The 16,073-nt window shown below is 42.4% G+C and overlaps 1 protein-coding gene across 1 annotated transcript in view; it reads left to right on the top strand.

Moving 5' to 3' along the window:
• The window catches only part of szt2 (SZT2 subunit of KICSTOR complex), a 108,508-nt gene that overhangs the window by 78,926 nt on the left and 13,509 nt on the right, over positions 1-16,073 (top strand). Inside the window, exons 61-67 of the mRNA XM_079158648.1 lie at positions 1,704-1,959; positions 2,075-2,154; positions 3,785-3,910; positions 8,956-9,158; positions 9,801-9,897; positions 11,089-11,169; positions 12,646-12,720. Of these exons, the coding sequence (XP_079014774.1) occupies positions 1,704-1,959; positions 2,075-2,154; positions 3,785-3,910; positions 8,956-9,158; positions 9,801-9,897; positions 11,089-11,169; positions 12,646-12,720 (918 nt within the window). The remainder of the gene's footprint in view (positions 1-1,703; positions 1,960-2,074; positions 2,155-3,784; positions 3,911-8,955; positions 9,159-9,800; positions 9,898-11,088; positions 11,170-12,645; positions 12,721-16,073) is intronic.

Raw genomic sequence — 16,073 nt, 5'->3', positions numbered from 1 at the left:
GCATCGGAATAAAAGGATGGACAGAATGGGAGGAAGGGAGCGGGCTAGATGGGTTAATACGGCCCCGCAGCTCATTTTGGCCCCAGGGCCCGCGTCAATCTGGCATGGCGACTTCGTCACAAAGCATGCAACGCAGTCGAGTTTGAATTAAGAAAGGTTACAGAATACAGAAAAGTGTCACGTTCCGTGTTGCCCCCGCGTTGTTGTGTGGAGCGGGCTGCAGCAGTGATCTATTAAATTTATTACAGCAGCGTTTCACAGCGAAGAAGACACCAAATGCCCTTTTAGCCTCTCCCCCACGGCCAATTACAAAACAAGCTCAAAGAATGGAAAGAACTGAACTTTTTCCCCTTTCCCTCCGACGGCCCCGCTCTTCATCGCTGCGTCACTAATGAGTGCGGACAGAAGGCAGAGTCAGAGCAGCAGAAAATTTGCCTGAACAGAGCTTCATCTGTCATGGTCCTGATGAGAAGCAGAGGGAGCACCAGCGCACACTTAGAGCCCTCTAGCCCGTGAGGCACGGCGCAGCCAGCTCTGCCACACTGGGGCATCTGGGCCCCGAGCTGCTCCGCTGAGCAAACTCGCCCAAAATTTCCTTTTTCAACAGCAACCAGGGCACGCGAACAATGCTCTGGACATGCATGTAGCCACTGATGATAACAACCACCAACACCAATAGACAGTGCAGGGAAAATATTCTATATACGTTGGATGGTGGAAGGATGGAATGAATCTTCCGATTGAAAGACGCCCCAAACTTTAGCATCCCAGCTGATCATGCAGTCATTAATCTGTCATTCCACAGTCTACCGTACTGCTGCCAAGAGCGGAGTCTCCTCGTTACCTACTATTGATTATGCACGGACCCAAGGTGGGGCAGAGCTGTAGAAGCTAGGTGCCACTTGTGTTTGTAATTGAATCAAGATTGTGTGGAGGGGGGAGTTCAGGGAGAGGAGAACAGGTTCCTCCAGGTGGGCCAAAGAGTTCCTGGTTGTTTGCAGCGTCAGCTTTCTCTCCAGTCTTAGCGTTCAGGTCCCCACAGATGAAGGTTTGAAATGGTTTATTTCCCCCTCTAGAAGGAAAGCACTTTATTGTAGTTAGGGTTAGATATCTTGATCTGCACTAATTACGTCTTTGCTAATTTTCAGCATTCATTGTTCATCATTTTGATCAAATGGGTTAGTTTCAATCTACTCCACAACATCAGGCCTTCTGAGTCCCTACCTTGCTTGGTTTGGAGTTTAATTGATGGCTTAATAAAACAAGTGTAGCTGTGAGGACAACCAGTGGAGCTGTCTCCTCTGTGCCATGTCTCTTGTAAGAGTCTGTTATCTCTTTAATGAAATCAGGATTTCTACTTTTTAATCGATAGTTATTTGAAAATATTTCATCTTTCAATTTGTTGTTTTATAAAAACAACATAAACAAACAATACGAGTATCAACTACAAGAAATAAGTAACTAAGTTAGATTAAATAAAAACATTTGAGCTCCTCCCTAAAGTCTTCAGTGAAAAGAAGATGGTCATTGATATAATTTAACTTGAATATTCCTAAAATTGGTTAGATGATGCTTTCACTCTAACAGGAAGCGTTATATAATAGTACCAATCCTCTCTGTCTTTGCTGTCTTTTCAGTTAAGCATTTAAAGTCAAACCATCCACATGTTGTCCTCTGCCCTTGTCTTTATTTCTCTCTTCCAGGACCCCAACCCGTTCCTGAGCCCCTCCATGGAGCCTGATGCGTTGCTGCGTAGCGCAGTGCCTCCTCTGCCCAGTAAAGAGCAGGGCAGGCTGGGTAGCTCTGGCCGAAGTCTCGCTCCACTCCACTTCCCCTCTGAGCTGCTGCCCTTTGACGAGGCTCTGAGGGACGTGTGCACCATCCGGCCCTTGACGGAGGGGGACGTGGTGGCCCGACACGGGGGCCAGCTCTTGGAGATCAAAGTTGCTGAGCGAAGAGGTTAATTATGCTACAACTACTACTACTGCTAATAATAATAACAATATCATTATTATGAGCCCATCGAACCCCACACTGGACAGAAAGGGTAAAGATTTTGTGTTTGTGCTGACAGAACTGGAGAAACAGATGAAGATAGAGAACCTGTTTGTGACGTGGCAGCAGAGGTCAGCACAGTCCAACATGCCCATTTCAGTAAGTAGCCCAAGTCATTGTTCTGAGATGTGACAAAATATTTGTAACTGGGTGCTAAATTCCAAAGGAGTTGCTTCCACACGGCTGCCAACATGGCATTGCATAAAGTTGAGGTCATGCTACTTAATGCAAATCAGGGACGTCCAGCGAGACTCACAACCTCTGGTAACTCCAGAAAAACTGACCGTTGTCGATCTAAAATGAAGGCGGATCTAGCAACTGCATGGAATTTATCTCGCCTCAAATGTTTTCAGAAACACATTTCGGTGAACTATTTTATGTAATATAAGAAGAAAAGTTTCCAAACAGGCCATCGTGTTGGACGGTTTGAATGACGGGAACCCCTCGTCCAAAAACGCGCCTGTGGACACGCACCATTACTTTGCAATTACTTTTTGCCAACAACGACGACAGTGTTTACCTGAGGGGGGTCCGGAGGGTGGGTGTGACCCTTCCACGATGACACTGCTGTAACTGCCATTATGAACACATTGCAGAGCCTATGTAAACAAAAGCAAGACTGACCAATCAACTCACATTGATATCTGACATCTTTCAGATTTTTAACAACGACAAGTCTAATTTGAAGTTGTTTCACTTCAATCTATCACTTTCACGAAGAAAGGTGAACACAGCAGTTCTGGAAGTATTCAGCAGAGGGACAGTTAGGACTTGTTTCTAATGTTTCCGTATTGTGAGAAAACCATACAGGTTTAGTCGTTAACCGTTTACGAGTTTGAATACACACCAAGAAATAGCTGATAAAAAACAAAGAAGAACGTGGTTGCAATACCAACACAGCTCAGCTCCAACTGTTCCTGTACTTGCTCCTTTTTTGATTATAGTCATGACACGCAACTCACTATCAATACATCAGATTCTGTGTAATAGTTAACACAGAAGAATCCCAAGGCTTTGTGTGTGCATTCAAACAATGCAGGGTTTGTCATGGTTGAGGATCCAACCAACCAGTTACCGTCGTCCCCCCCCCCCCCCGGTGTGATATTGTACTTTTGCTCGTGGGTTGGTTCAGAAAGGTCTAAATGGTGTTAGATATTGGACACAATAAAAAAAGCATAATGTGAGCAATCTCACAACAAATTGGATCTGACCAGTAAGTCAGCAGTATTACATTTCTGTACGTTGAAAGTAGCTTAATATGAAATAAAGCTAATTAGACTCGACAAAACCTGGGGGAGTGGTGCCTCTCACCACTTGATGGCTTTATGGATTCACAGTTCCAGTTCATTCCTCGGGGGAAATCATTTAGTATCGCCTCTTTTCAAAGTGGGGAATATCTGGGGTTAATTAACGGTGACATCTCAACAGGGGTTACACAGTGGCATTAAATTCACGAATTAGATATTTCAACAGACACCCACAGAGCACTCGACCTCAAGCACGTCCAGGAGGAGATCTCCAGCTTGACCCGGACACGGCGGGGACCACGGCCATTTCCACTGGCAATTGGTTTTTAGGTGGATAGATGGACTAAATCAAGATTAGATATGATGTGACTGCATCGTAGTCATGTCTGGATCTGAATATCAAGCCCCGTGTACAGCGTTTAGTATCCATCTTTTAAAATCCTTAATGTCACTATCTTATCCGAACATGTTTGTCTCAACAGGGGACTGATTTGGAGACCCTGAAGCAGTCGTCCAGGCTGGTCCACTACTGTGCCACCCCTCTCCTCTTCGACCCCATCTTCCGCAAGCAGATCCAAGAGGAGCAGATCGTTCAGCCTCCAGTGAAGGTATGTCTGCTGTCTGACTCAAAGGGAAGTGATGGGAAGAGGAGGTTGGGTCTTCTCTTTAGATTTTGTGATTCACTACTCACTCAGGTGCATATGTTCACATTCTTTTTAAATACCACCAATCACTACGAACACAAAGTAGATTGGGCATTTAGCCGGTTCTGTGTTGCAAGCAACCCTTTGTGATTTTTGACATACATGAAACAGAAACAGCCGCAGTGAGCTGAAAGAGCTGCAGACGACAGGCTCTCACTGTGATTTGGGACCAGCACACCTCCACACCAACACTTTGAGCCCACCATATGTCAGGGCCTTGGGCATCTCAGGGCTCGTGTTGCACATGGACCTGTGCCAGAGCGATTGGTTGGTCCTCCTACTTGTCCTCCAGTTGTTGTTCAGGTTCAGGACTTGCTCAGTTTTGTTTCCACTGCCTGTGGATGTGGAAAATTATGAATTGATGACATTTTGGATGGACTTGGATGCAAACTGCAACTGTAGTAGTTGGTTGAGGCTACAATCACGTGGCGGTAATTTTACTTATTTTTCTGTTCTGTCCTTCTGCTCATTCTGTCCCCTGAGCTGTCCAAGCCCTGAAAAGGCCTCCCTCTTAAGCTTGAATGCGTCTACCTCCATGACAAGGCACCAGCCATGAAGACTTTGAACATGGTCCATGTGTAATCCAGGACGTTACCCAGAAACTCCATATAGCCCGGGTACTCCAAGACAACAGGCGACCTTCTCGGTCTGTGGGGAATACTCAAAACACAGTGGGGTCAACTTAGGCTACATCCACACTAATACGTTTTTGTTTAAAGCCAGGGTTTTAAAACGAAAACGATCTCCATCCACACAGGCATTTCAGCATTGTTTGCGAAATGATTTCTGTCCATACCAGCACACCTGAAACCGAATATCACATGACTATTCACATACAGTGGGTATGCAGGTGCCGGTGTAAACAGAAAGTAGATTGGTTGCTTAAAATAAGAGTATTATATTAGTCTAACAATAAAGAGTTGTGCTTGATACTTAGTTACAAGGCTGTGGGTCTTTTTCTCTCTCTCTCTCTCTCACTCACTCACTCACTCACTCACTCACTCACTCACTCACTCACTCTCACACACACACACACACACACACACACACACACAACCGTTCAAAAGTTTGGGGTCACCCAGACAATTTCGTGTCAATTTTCAGTTTCTTTGCAATTTCTCACATGGAATAGCTTCATTTCTAAGAACAAGAATAGACTGGCGAGTTTCACATGAAAGTTCTCTTTTTCTGGCCATGTTGAGAGTATAATCGAACCCACAAATGTGATGCTCCAGATACTCGCTAGCTCAAAGGAAGGCCAGTTTTATAGCTTCTCTCACCAGCATAACTGTTTTCAAGGGTTTTCTAATCATCAATTAGTCTTCTAAGGCGATTAGCAAACACAATGTACCATTAGAACATTGGAGTGGTAGTTGCTGGAAATGGGCCTCTATACATATATGTAGATATTTCATTAAAAACCAGACGTTTCCACCTAGAATAGTCATTAACCACATTAACAATGTATAGAGTGTATTTCTGATTAATTTAATGTTATCTTCATTGAAAGAAACAGTGCTTTTCTTTGAGAAATAAGGACATTTCGAAGTGACCCCAAACTTTTGAACGGTAGTGTACATCAAAGTTACTTTAAAATGAACACTTACAAATCAAAGGTCAATAAATCTCACTCATTTCTTCTTGGTTTCGTTGTTGTCTGTTCTCTCACTCGTAGCTCTGCTGGTGGCTGAAGTCCCTGTCATACTGGAGGGCAATTATTGCTTTTGTTCCTTTACAGTTTGTGTGGACTTCACAATAGTTGTGCAGAACAAAATATGCATTGATAAACATATTAGTTTTCGGTGAACTAAAACTCCGGAGTGTGTAAACGCTCAGTGTAAACGTAGCAAAACATATGTGTTTTAAAATGGAATGGTGTGGACATGGCCTTAGTCTGAGCTCATCCTGACCAACTTACTTTGAGAGGCCTTTGGGGATACAATGGATTCATGAATACTAGGGGGGACATTAACATATTTTCAGTCTATTTTCAAGCTATTATAACCTAGTGTCTGTTAGCCATAGGTTAAGGTACGTTTTGTTTGCTTAAAGCAGGGGTGTCCATACTTTTTCGGCTTGCGAGCTACTTTTAAAATCAAGTCAAAATGATCTACCTACATTAAAAATGCTAAATATCTATTTATTTCTATATATATATATATATATATATATATATATACTGAGTATACTTTATATTTACAATATATATATATATATATATATATATATATATATATATATATATATATACTGAGTATACTTTATATTTACAATATATGTTGGCGCACCTTCTTCATGTGGGAAAAGGCTGACTCACATAAATAAGTAGAGCCGAATAATGCAGTCAAGAAGGTGGCACATTTCCTCATGTTTGGTTACTAAAACTGTCCATGACAGCGTTGACATTTTTAATGCGAGTGAATCAACCTCAATATCTTCCTGAAATGTGCAGCACATAAATGTAGCGACTGGCTCGAGTAAAGCAAAGTCTTGAAAGCGTTTGTCAAACTCTGACAGACACTTGTCAATCTGCTCTGTGTAGCGAGCACTGTCAAGTTGCGCACACGCCTTCCGTTGCGTCTCCAGCTCTGACGCGAGGTTTTGGAAGTTCCCCAAATCATGGCGCTGCAGCTTTAGCTTCTTTAGTAGAAATAAATTGGAAGGCTAACTAATTAGCTCGCGGAGTTTTGCAGTAGCTCACGTTGTTGATCGCGCAGACGTGGTGACTCGTGTGTTAGAAAAGACGTGATCTCAGACTGGCTGCACTGTACGTCAATCAAGTGGCAAATGCCATGAGGACATCACATTTATTTTGAATGGCATGCGATCTACCGGCACTACCTCCAATCGACGTATTGGGCACCCCTGGCTTAAAGCCATTACCACAAACTTCCATTTTGTGGACCAAAACGATAGTCTTTAAGCACCAGAGTCCCTTTTCAAAACCTCTCATTTTACTGCAGCAGGGTCTGACAGTCTGCTCAGCACAGTTCTGGTTCTCCCCACGCCTCCCTTCGCTTCAGGGAAGCTCTGCTCCTGGCTGGAGGAGGAGTAGTTGCTGCTGAAGCAGTTCTGGTCTCTGAGAGAATCGGACCCTGGTGGCACGAATAACTAGATCGAAATAGCCAATCTTCTCATCGATGGTCTTGTTTACTGATGGAGGTCATACAGATGCATATACAGTGGGTACGGAAAGTATTCAGACCCCTTTAAATTTTTCACTCTTTGTTTCATTGCAGCCATTTGCTAAAATCAAAAAAGTTCATTTTATTTCTCATTAATGTACACTCAGCACCCCATCTTGACAGAAAAAAACAGAAATGTAGAAATTTTTGCAAATTTATTAAAAAAGAAAAACTGAAATATCACATGGTCATAAGTATTCAGACCCTTTGCTCAGTATTGAGTAGAAACACCCTTTTGAGCTAGTACAGCCATGAGTCTTCTTGGGAATGATGCAACAAGTTTTTCACACCTGGATTTGGGGATCCTCTGCCATTCTTCCTTGCAGATCCTCTCCAGTTCCGTCAGGTTGGATGGTGAACGTTGGTGGACAGCCATTTTCAGGTCTCTCCAGAGATGCTCAATTGGGTTTAGGTCAGGGCTCTGGCTGGGCCAGTCAAGAATGGTCACAGAGTTGTTCCGAAGCCACTCCTTTGTTATTTCAGCTGTGTGCTTAGGGTCATTGTCTTGTTGGAAGGTGAACCTTCGGCCCAGTCTGAGGTCCAGAGGACTCTGGAAGAGGTTTTCTTCCAGGATCTCTCTGTACTTGGCCACATTCATCTTTCCTTCAATTGCAACCAGTCGTCCTGTCCCTGCAGCTGAAAAACACCCCCATAGCATGATGCTGCCACCACCATGTTTCACTGTTGGGATTGTATTGGGCAGGTGATGAGCAGTGCCTGGTTTTCTCCACACATACCGCTTAGAATTAACGCCAAAAAGTTCAATCTTGGTCTCATCAGACCAGAGAATCTTATTTCTCATAGTCTGGGAGTCCTTCATATGTTTTTTGGCAAACTCTATGCGGGCTTTCATATGTCTTGCACTGAGGAGAGGCTTCCGTCGGGCCACTCTGCCATAAAGCCCCGACTGGTGGAGGGCTGCAGTGATAGTTGACTTTGTGGAACTTTCTCCCATCTCCCTACTGCATCTCTGGAGCTCAGCCACAGTGATCTTTGGGTTCTTCTTTACCGCTCTCACCAAGGCTCTTCTCCCACGATTGCTCAGTTTGGCTGGACGGCCAGGTCTAGGAAGAGTTCTGGTCGTCCCAAACTTCTTCCATTTAAGGATTATGGAGGCCACTGTGCTCTTAGGAGCCTTGAGTGCTGCAGAAATTCTTTTGTAACCTTGGCCAGATCTGTGCCTTGCCACAATTCTGTCTCTGAGCTCCTTGGGCAGTTCCTTCGACCTCATGATTCTCATTTGCTCTGACATGCACTGTGAGCTGTAAGGTCTTATATAGACAGGTGTGTGCCTTTCCTAATCAAGTCCAATCAGTTTAATTAAACACAGCTGGACTCCAATGAAGGAGTAGAACCATCTCAAGGAGAATCAGAAGAAATGGACAGCATGTGAGTTAAATATGAGTGTCACAGCAAAGGGTCTGAATACTTATGACCATGTGATATTTCAGTTTTTCTTTTTTAATACATTTGCAAAAATTTCTACATTTCTGTTTTTTTTCTGTCAAGATGGGGTGCTGAGTGTACATTAATGAGAAATAAAATGAACTTTTTTGATTTTAGCAAATGGCTGCAATGAAACAAAGAGTGAAAAATGTAAAGGGGTCTGAATACTTTCCGTACCCACTGTATGTATTACATTGAGTTTTATAACCAGGTAAAAGTTCATACAAGTAACTTTAATCTCCCCAATGGCACAGAAATTAACGAGTTGTTGTATGTTTACGTGATGTCCGCTGTAAACTCCGCTGTTCTGTGTGCCAGAAACGCCATCGCTCCAGCGACTCCACAGCGTCCGGTCGAGACCGAAGCTACAGCACTGACTCGGCTGACATGCTGCCCAGCCGTCTGAAAGAAGAACCTTGGCTGCTGGAGATTTCTAGCACCTTCCTCCAGCAGTACGTCCAGTACCTGCAGAGCATGGGCTTCATTCTCGTGCAGGTCCGACCTCAGTCTCCAGCTCGCAGGTCTGTCTCTGCAAAAACAAGAAAGAGAAAAATTGCTTTTAATTGTTGTTGAATGTCTACTTGTGACCATTGCTTCTCCTGCATTTGGCCTGATATTTGAGGCTTCCCCTTTGATCAAATTAGGCTTAAATGTATGTGAAACTATCTTCAAGAAGACACACATCAAGTACACCATTTTTAAACAAAGTTAGAAGCTTTTTGTTTGCTGTTTGAAATCTATGAACTGGCTGACCGTTCCATTAGTGAATGGGTGCTATGTGTTACGCACCGAAGTGTTTTTCCTTTTGTGTCTGCTCATTTTTTCGTGCAAAACTTTAAAAAATGCATCACTCCATTTCTGCCCCTCTTAGTGTCCTCTCTTCCTCCATTGAGAGCAGCACTCATCCGTTAGTCATCACATGTGTTTTGATCCTCGTCTGACCTCTGACCTCGCAGCGCTGCCGCCCCATGGCTGATGTAACCAGAGCAGATGCGGGGCAGATGCCTGTCACTTTCTAGGCTCAGACCGTGGGACTCTCTCTGAATTATGTCTCACGGCTCGGCTACGCGCTGCTGGCGGTCCGTTGTCCCTCGGGTCAAGACCTCTTTGGTTTAACCAGACCCTATCTGACCCCTGTCCTCCACACCCCCCATCTCTTACAGCATTGCCCGGGCTCGTGCTGCCATGCTGAACTCCATGTCATCGGAAGGGAGGATGTCTTTTTCTTATGTAAAGCAGAAGAGCGAGGACAGCCCTAAGGTTAGCGTTAACCTCAGAGATGCACAAATCTTATTCTCCAAACACACACACACACACACACACACACTTGGGATCGAGCCAGGCTGCTATTGTAACAGTGGCCCCTCTACATTTGGAGTGTCTCATTAAAAGTGAGTCCATGCATCCAAAAACAGTTCTTCCATTTGTTCCTTGTAGCTATATCTCATTTTTAGTTTCTGAATATATGTTTTAGAAGCTAGAATAATTAGTAATACTAGTAGTGCTTAAGTTAAACACGGTTACGTACTACATACACTATCTAAAGCAGAGATCAGTTTAGGCTGTTATAGCATTAGAAACTCGTACATTGCTGTTCACTAAAGGTGTTTGAGCTGTTATTGAATTCAGAGATCTTCCCAGTAAACTGCATTCATGCCTCTGAAGACGATCGTGATAGCGATAGAATGTGTGTGCTGTCGCGGCAATGACAAAGACTGTGCAGTGCGGCGCTCAACTAGCTGCTGGGCGTTCAGTAAGCATGGTGCATTTTTCTGTCAGGTAGCGGTAACCTTTTCATTGCTGCTAACATCAGTGAGAGGTGGCTCGGATTAGAGTTTCCTAGTACTTGGTTGCACACTACTTCAATAACTCACAAATATGGATTGGCCCCCCCACGAAAAACCCTGTTCTGAACTGGAACTGGTTCTAAATTTGTAATAATGAAGATATTTTATCAGGAACTTGACGAAGAGCAGAAAATATGTACATTTACATCATTTTATAATACATTTGTAGAAGCGATATTTTCCACTGCTTTGCTCAGTCTCCCATCCACTGCCGGTGTTGTGTTAAAGTCTGGTTCCCCTTCAAATAGTGTTTCCTGTTCCAGTGCCCTCCATTGTTGGGGTTAGGTCAATAAACGTCCTCCCAAGGTTGTAGTCACAGGTGCACAAGTAAAAAAAGAATGTTAAAACTCCCCTAATGACATCTACAATATAACATATTGTTAAAACAATAGATAGACTTTGGCTTTGCTGTTGTAAACATTGCAGCTAGAAGCTATGTTTAGTTTCTGTTCTAACTGTTTAATAAATGTTAACAGTACCAGTCCCAATTCACAAAAGTGGTTCAGGGGCTTTATTACTCTTTTTAAAGGAATTCAATAACGGCTCAAACTCCTTTATTAGACAAACTGTGATTGTATGACTGTTATGTAAATGACCTTTGCAGATTGCAGCATCGGGCACCACCGCGTATCACCTCCAGAGGGCGCTGCCAGGGGGCATCGTGTTGATGGAACTGGCTTTTCAGGTGAGATTAGGATGACGAAGGGCACTCAGAATCAGCGAGCTCACTAACATGTTTGCCAACATCACAAAGTTATATCTGTTGGTGCCTTTTTTGCACATTTGGAACGATTCATGATATTGACGACTTCTTTGTGACAGTGGGGTATGAAAATCAACTTTTTACAGACTCATTCTTAAAATAGTCAGGAGTTTAAAATATTGTTTGCATCATGTTACAGTAACTGACAAAGTATTAAAAGAGATTAAAAGAGAATGTTGTTACTGTGATGGATTTCAAGTCTCTTTTGGTTGATATTCAAACACTAAAGTTAGTGTAAACCAGTGGTTTTGTTGTTGAACAAGACTACCTATATTACCTTACTCTTGTGTCTGCTAGAAGAAGATTTAGTTGGTCCCAAAACATAGTATGTCAAATGCAGCAAAATACCACAATGTCCTTTTACATCCGGTTGCATTTTGCAGTATGTAAGCCAGCATGCTGTTTTGCCTATTCCGACCCACAATCCGTTTTTCACAGCGATATATATATATATATATATATATATATATATATATATATATATAGTCTTGAATGCAGCCTAAAATTACTTCAAGACATGCTGGCAGCTACGTGAGCCAGTACTTAGGCACAGTGGCGCTTCGAGCTAAATGCTAACGTCAGCAGGCTAAAAGGCTCACAATAGCATTGAAAACATGTTGATTGGCAGGTATAATGTTCACCATGTTCACTACCTTAGTTTAGCGTGTTAGCATGCTATCAATATTGACCTGATAATGGTGCTAGATCAAAAAAGTCAGCGGATCCCCAAATGTATTAGGATTCATCATCTGGGGACCATGACATTTTGATAACATTTAATGGCATTCCATCCAAGCTCCAAACATCCTTTCAAGCTCCTTACCCCCAGTTTATTACGCAGACGTTCTTTCAACAATTTGTAGTTTCCCAGCCCACAGATAATCACTAATTCAATTTTCCCAGAATTGAGAAAGCTCCTGAAGAGCCATAGAAGACATAATACAACTGTTTTCTCTCGAACTGAGACAAGACAAGTGAAATAAAGCAAAGGGTTGACTTTGACCCGGAGATATTAGCGTTTCCATGTTTTCAAAGTACAGTGAGTTTGACCCCCGTGTGCATTGTCTGCTTTTCCAGCCATATTATTTCCAGACAAACATCACAATTAGTTTCCTGGTCTCTGGGTTTTTGTTTTGTTCTTCGTTATAGCTTTAAATAGCCACTGTAGGCTCAGTGGGAGATAAACCCACTGGGACTTAATGTTGTGCTTGTGTGGCTCAATTAGTCTTGAGTTTCTATTGGAGGCCATTTGAAAGGTCTTAAACTATCATCCTGTCTCTTTGAAACCTGCAGCTATGCCGATGAACAGTAAAGTAAACTTCAGAGTGCCATTCTCCCCATGGATGTTTTTTTCATGAAATAATCACATGTTCTCCATATGCCTTCTCCTTCCTCCAGGGGTGTTACTTCTGTGTGAAGCAGTATGCACTGGAGTGTTCCCGAATTCCCATGGGCCAGACAGTCAACTCCCAGGTAAATGATTGACAGAAAGCTCCACTCTGAGCTGTGACTTTTCTTTCCGTGGGGTTTTGTAGGATTGAAAGCATGAAAGAGAACCGCAGGTCAACTGATCTCCTTGAATAGCAGTGGTTTCACAGCAGGGTCCAGGGACTTGTGGGGGAAGTTTCTGTGCCCTGAATTGGGTTCCAGGGATTCTCACGAAAGTTCCAGGGCAACTGGCCGAGGGTCTTCAAGGTCCCATGGGTCAGAAAGAGTGGGCAACTGAAAAACTAATTAAAATACAAATTCATTTTTAGTCTTGTGTTTTTACTTGATGGTCCATGGTTTGAGAAGGCGTTTGCTGCTATGTGCTCCTTGCTGTAGTTGTTTTATTTTGTTGCTGTGATAACATTGCTGTGGGTTTTTCTTTCGCTCTACATCTTTGGTGCCAGATGGTCTTTGCTGAGATTACAGGTCTGGGAAAAAGTTTGGTTAATAGTCTGTGTGATGTCCCATTTCTGGGCTTATGTGTTGATGAAGTTTGTGCAGCTGGTGTTCTCTGATTTCTCTGGTCATCAATAGTGGAGGTTTTTGCTCATAGAACCTCCAGTTATCAAAGGATTAAGCTGCATTTATTATTGTTATTGTCAACAAATGCCATGAAAAGACTGAAACCAACAATGGGCTAGTCTGTCTCTCGATAATTCCTCACTTCCCTGTCTGTGACTCTCTATAACGAATAATGTATTTGTTGGGGACTATTTTCACCACATTTGGGGCCCTAGTTTAATCACCCAAGATATGACCAAATCTTATAAATTCAATCATATTTGGCAGAGAGCAAACAAACCAGATAACAGCCGAGCTTCATTGTGGTCTGCCACCGAGTTACTCACAGAAGTCATGTTAATTAGCGACGGCTGACCGACCGCCAATGACGTTTGTCATTTTAACTGGTGAGAGCGACGGTCAGCGGCCACTAAAAGGGAACGGAAACATATGTCGTTTATGGGCATTTGAACAGACGAAAGAGTGATGCGACGTTTTTAAAGGGAGTAGAGTCTGGAAATGGCAGCCGAGCTGTTTGAATCCTGGCAGCATCCATCGGCCTTTTTTGGCACTTGCTCTTTTGACAAACAGCATGAAGGAACATTGCTTTACTGCACAAACATGTCGACTCATTTATTTACGACATACAGCTGTTACTAATGTTACCATTATTTTAACAATGTTTTTTAAGTAGAATGACAATACATCCAGGTCCAGAAATTGTGAGATAAATTCAATATGTGTTAATTTGGCAGCACATCTTTATATATTTTTGTATTTCTTTGACCTCCAAATGTACCATATTTAACTAGCATTTCTTCTTGGACCTCGGTTTCTATCCATTGTTGACACTGGATATATCTTTTTTGTTTTTGGTTCCGAACCTTTCAAAAGGTAACCCGCCTGTGAAGATGAAATCCTGATGCTCTCCGAGAGCGATTCTTCATCTGGAAAGAAAATAACTTTGCTTCAGTACTTTCACTTACAGGGTGTTGCTGACACGATGTCACTTTTTAGACTGCATTGCGTTCTCCAATCCGTACGGCGTCATGCCGTGCATTGCCAGAGATGTATTTCTGCAAGAAAGAAAGAGGGATTTTTTGTCCAGCAGACAAACATTCAAGTATGTTTAAGACACTGAAGCTCAGCGTTGTGACTGATTAGGTCTTAAATGGGGGTTATTTTGTGGTCTTTCTATCAGCTCTTACTAGATGGAATGGATTGCTATTAATTTGCTTTCAGGTTGTTTCCTTCCTTAAATAATATTATTTGCTTCCTGTTTTCGGATGCTGGGTCTTAAAGCAGTTTGGCAGTGTTTCTTCACAGGGAGGAATACTGAGGGACATTCAATAGGCTAATTAGTTTAAACTATTACAGCTCACATCTGTATTTAAATACCAAAATCTGCAGCCAAATCAATTAATTCCTATGGAATTTGCTTGCAGGGTTGAAGTAAAGCCGCGCAAATCCTTCACTTCAAGTTAAACTTTGGGAAACTTTACCCTGACAGTTGCCGTTGTAGCACATTGTCTAAGCTTTGAGGGAATGTTGTAGCTTATTAGCTGAATTGCACCGTCCAATTTAGTTAAACCCTCCACAGAAGAGACACGGTTTCAAGACAGTTATGAGACAGAACTTGATGGGACAGATATGTTTCTAGACTTAAATTTGTTAAAGGTGCTATATAAAAAGATTGGAAGCATTTCTGCTGTCTGTCAGCGGCTCTCAACATGGCGACGGCTGAGCAGCGGCTCACCACTAACGATGCTAACGGTGTAAAAAAGTAAACGGCTATGGCAACAAGAAAGAAAATAGAAAAGCTCGGATTACAACACCCACAATGGGAGAGTGTCTTCATTCACTGCTCAGGTAGCCATTACTCCACTATATCTTTACATTGACAATAGTTGTTTGATCTGAATATTGAATATTGCTAACATATTGTCCCGTTAGCAGAATATTCTGGATAGATGAGCAGTTTTTTAAAATATTTTTGGAACTTCAAAATCCTTTGCCTGTATATAGATGTAGCATAAATTCTAAATCTAGTTTCCTGTAACTTTAAATATATAATTTGAGTTCAAAGATGGCTCTACTGTGTGGTCTACACATGATCAGAGTTGTGATTTCTCACAGCTGCGATTCAGCATTTGTGAAAGATTTCAGGCTTTTCAGATGTAACTCTAATCCCATCTGCCAACACCCCACAGCTTCATTTCCTGCTTAAGCCCTGGTTCTGTTAGGTGAGCATCACAAGCCGTTTCCATTCTCTCCCTCTTGTGACTGATCCGTTTTCAGATTTTGGAACCAGTGCACTTTAATGTGACAAAGGCACAGACTGATGTTTTCAAAGATGTCATTTGTTTCCTCCGGGGTGTGTGTGTAGGCCTATATATGTGTATGTATATATATATATATGTGTATGTATATATATATACATATATATATATATATTTTTTTTTCATTATTATGTTTTTTACTGTACACATGTTGCAGTAGAAAAAAAGAACAGGCGTGCGTGATCAAATTGTTGGTGGCTTAATTCCATTCAGCGGCTTCAGTTTCAGGGTCCTGCTGTCACATGGTCATGGTTTACTGGGACATTTGAATAGAACAGAAACCATTGTGAATGTTATTGGAAACACCAGTGCTTTTCCTACTATGACGAGGGGATGATAAATGCAAAGAACATAGTAGCACAAGTATAGAGGAATCATACATTCAGCACACTTCCGCAGCATTATCTATTTTGCAAACATTAGCTAATATTAGAAAGGCTGTAGGTTTGTTTGATTGCTCATGGATCTATGTTTTCATTTGTAAGAGGGAGATTATGT

Source organism: Pholis gunnellus (genome assembly GCF_910591455.1).
Source record: "Pholis gunnellus genome assembly, chromosome: 4".
NCBI classification, from domain to species: Eukaryota; Metazoa; Chordata; class Actinopteri; order Perciformes; family Pholidae; genus Pholis; species Pholis gunnellus.
Note: the sequence above shows the minus strand (reverse complement) of the source record. Positions and strands in the feature narration are given on the sequence as shown.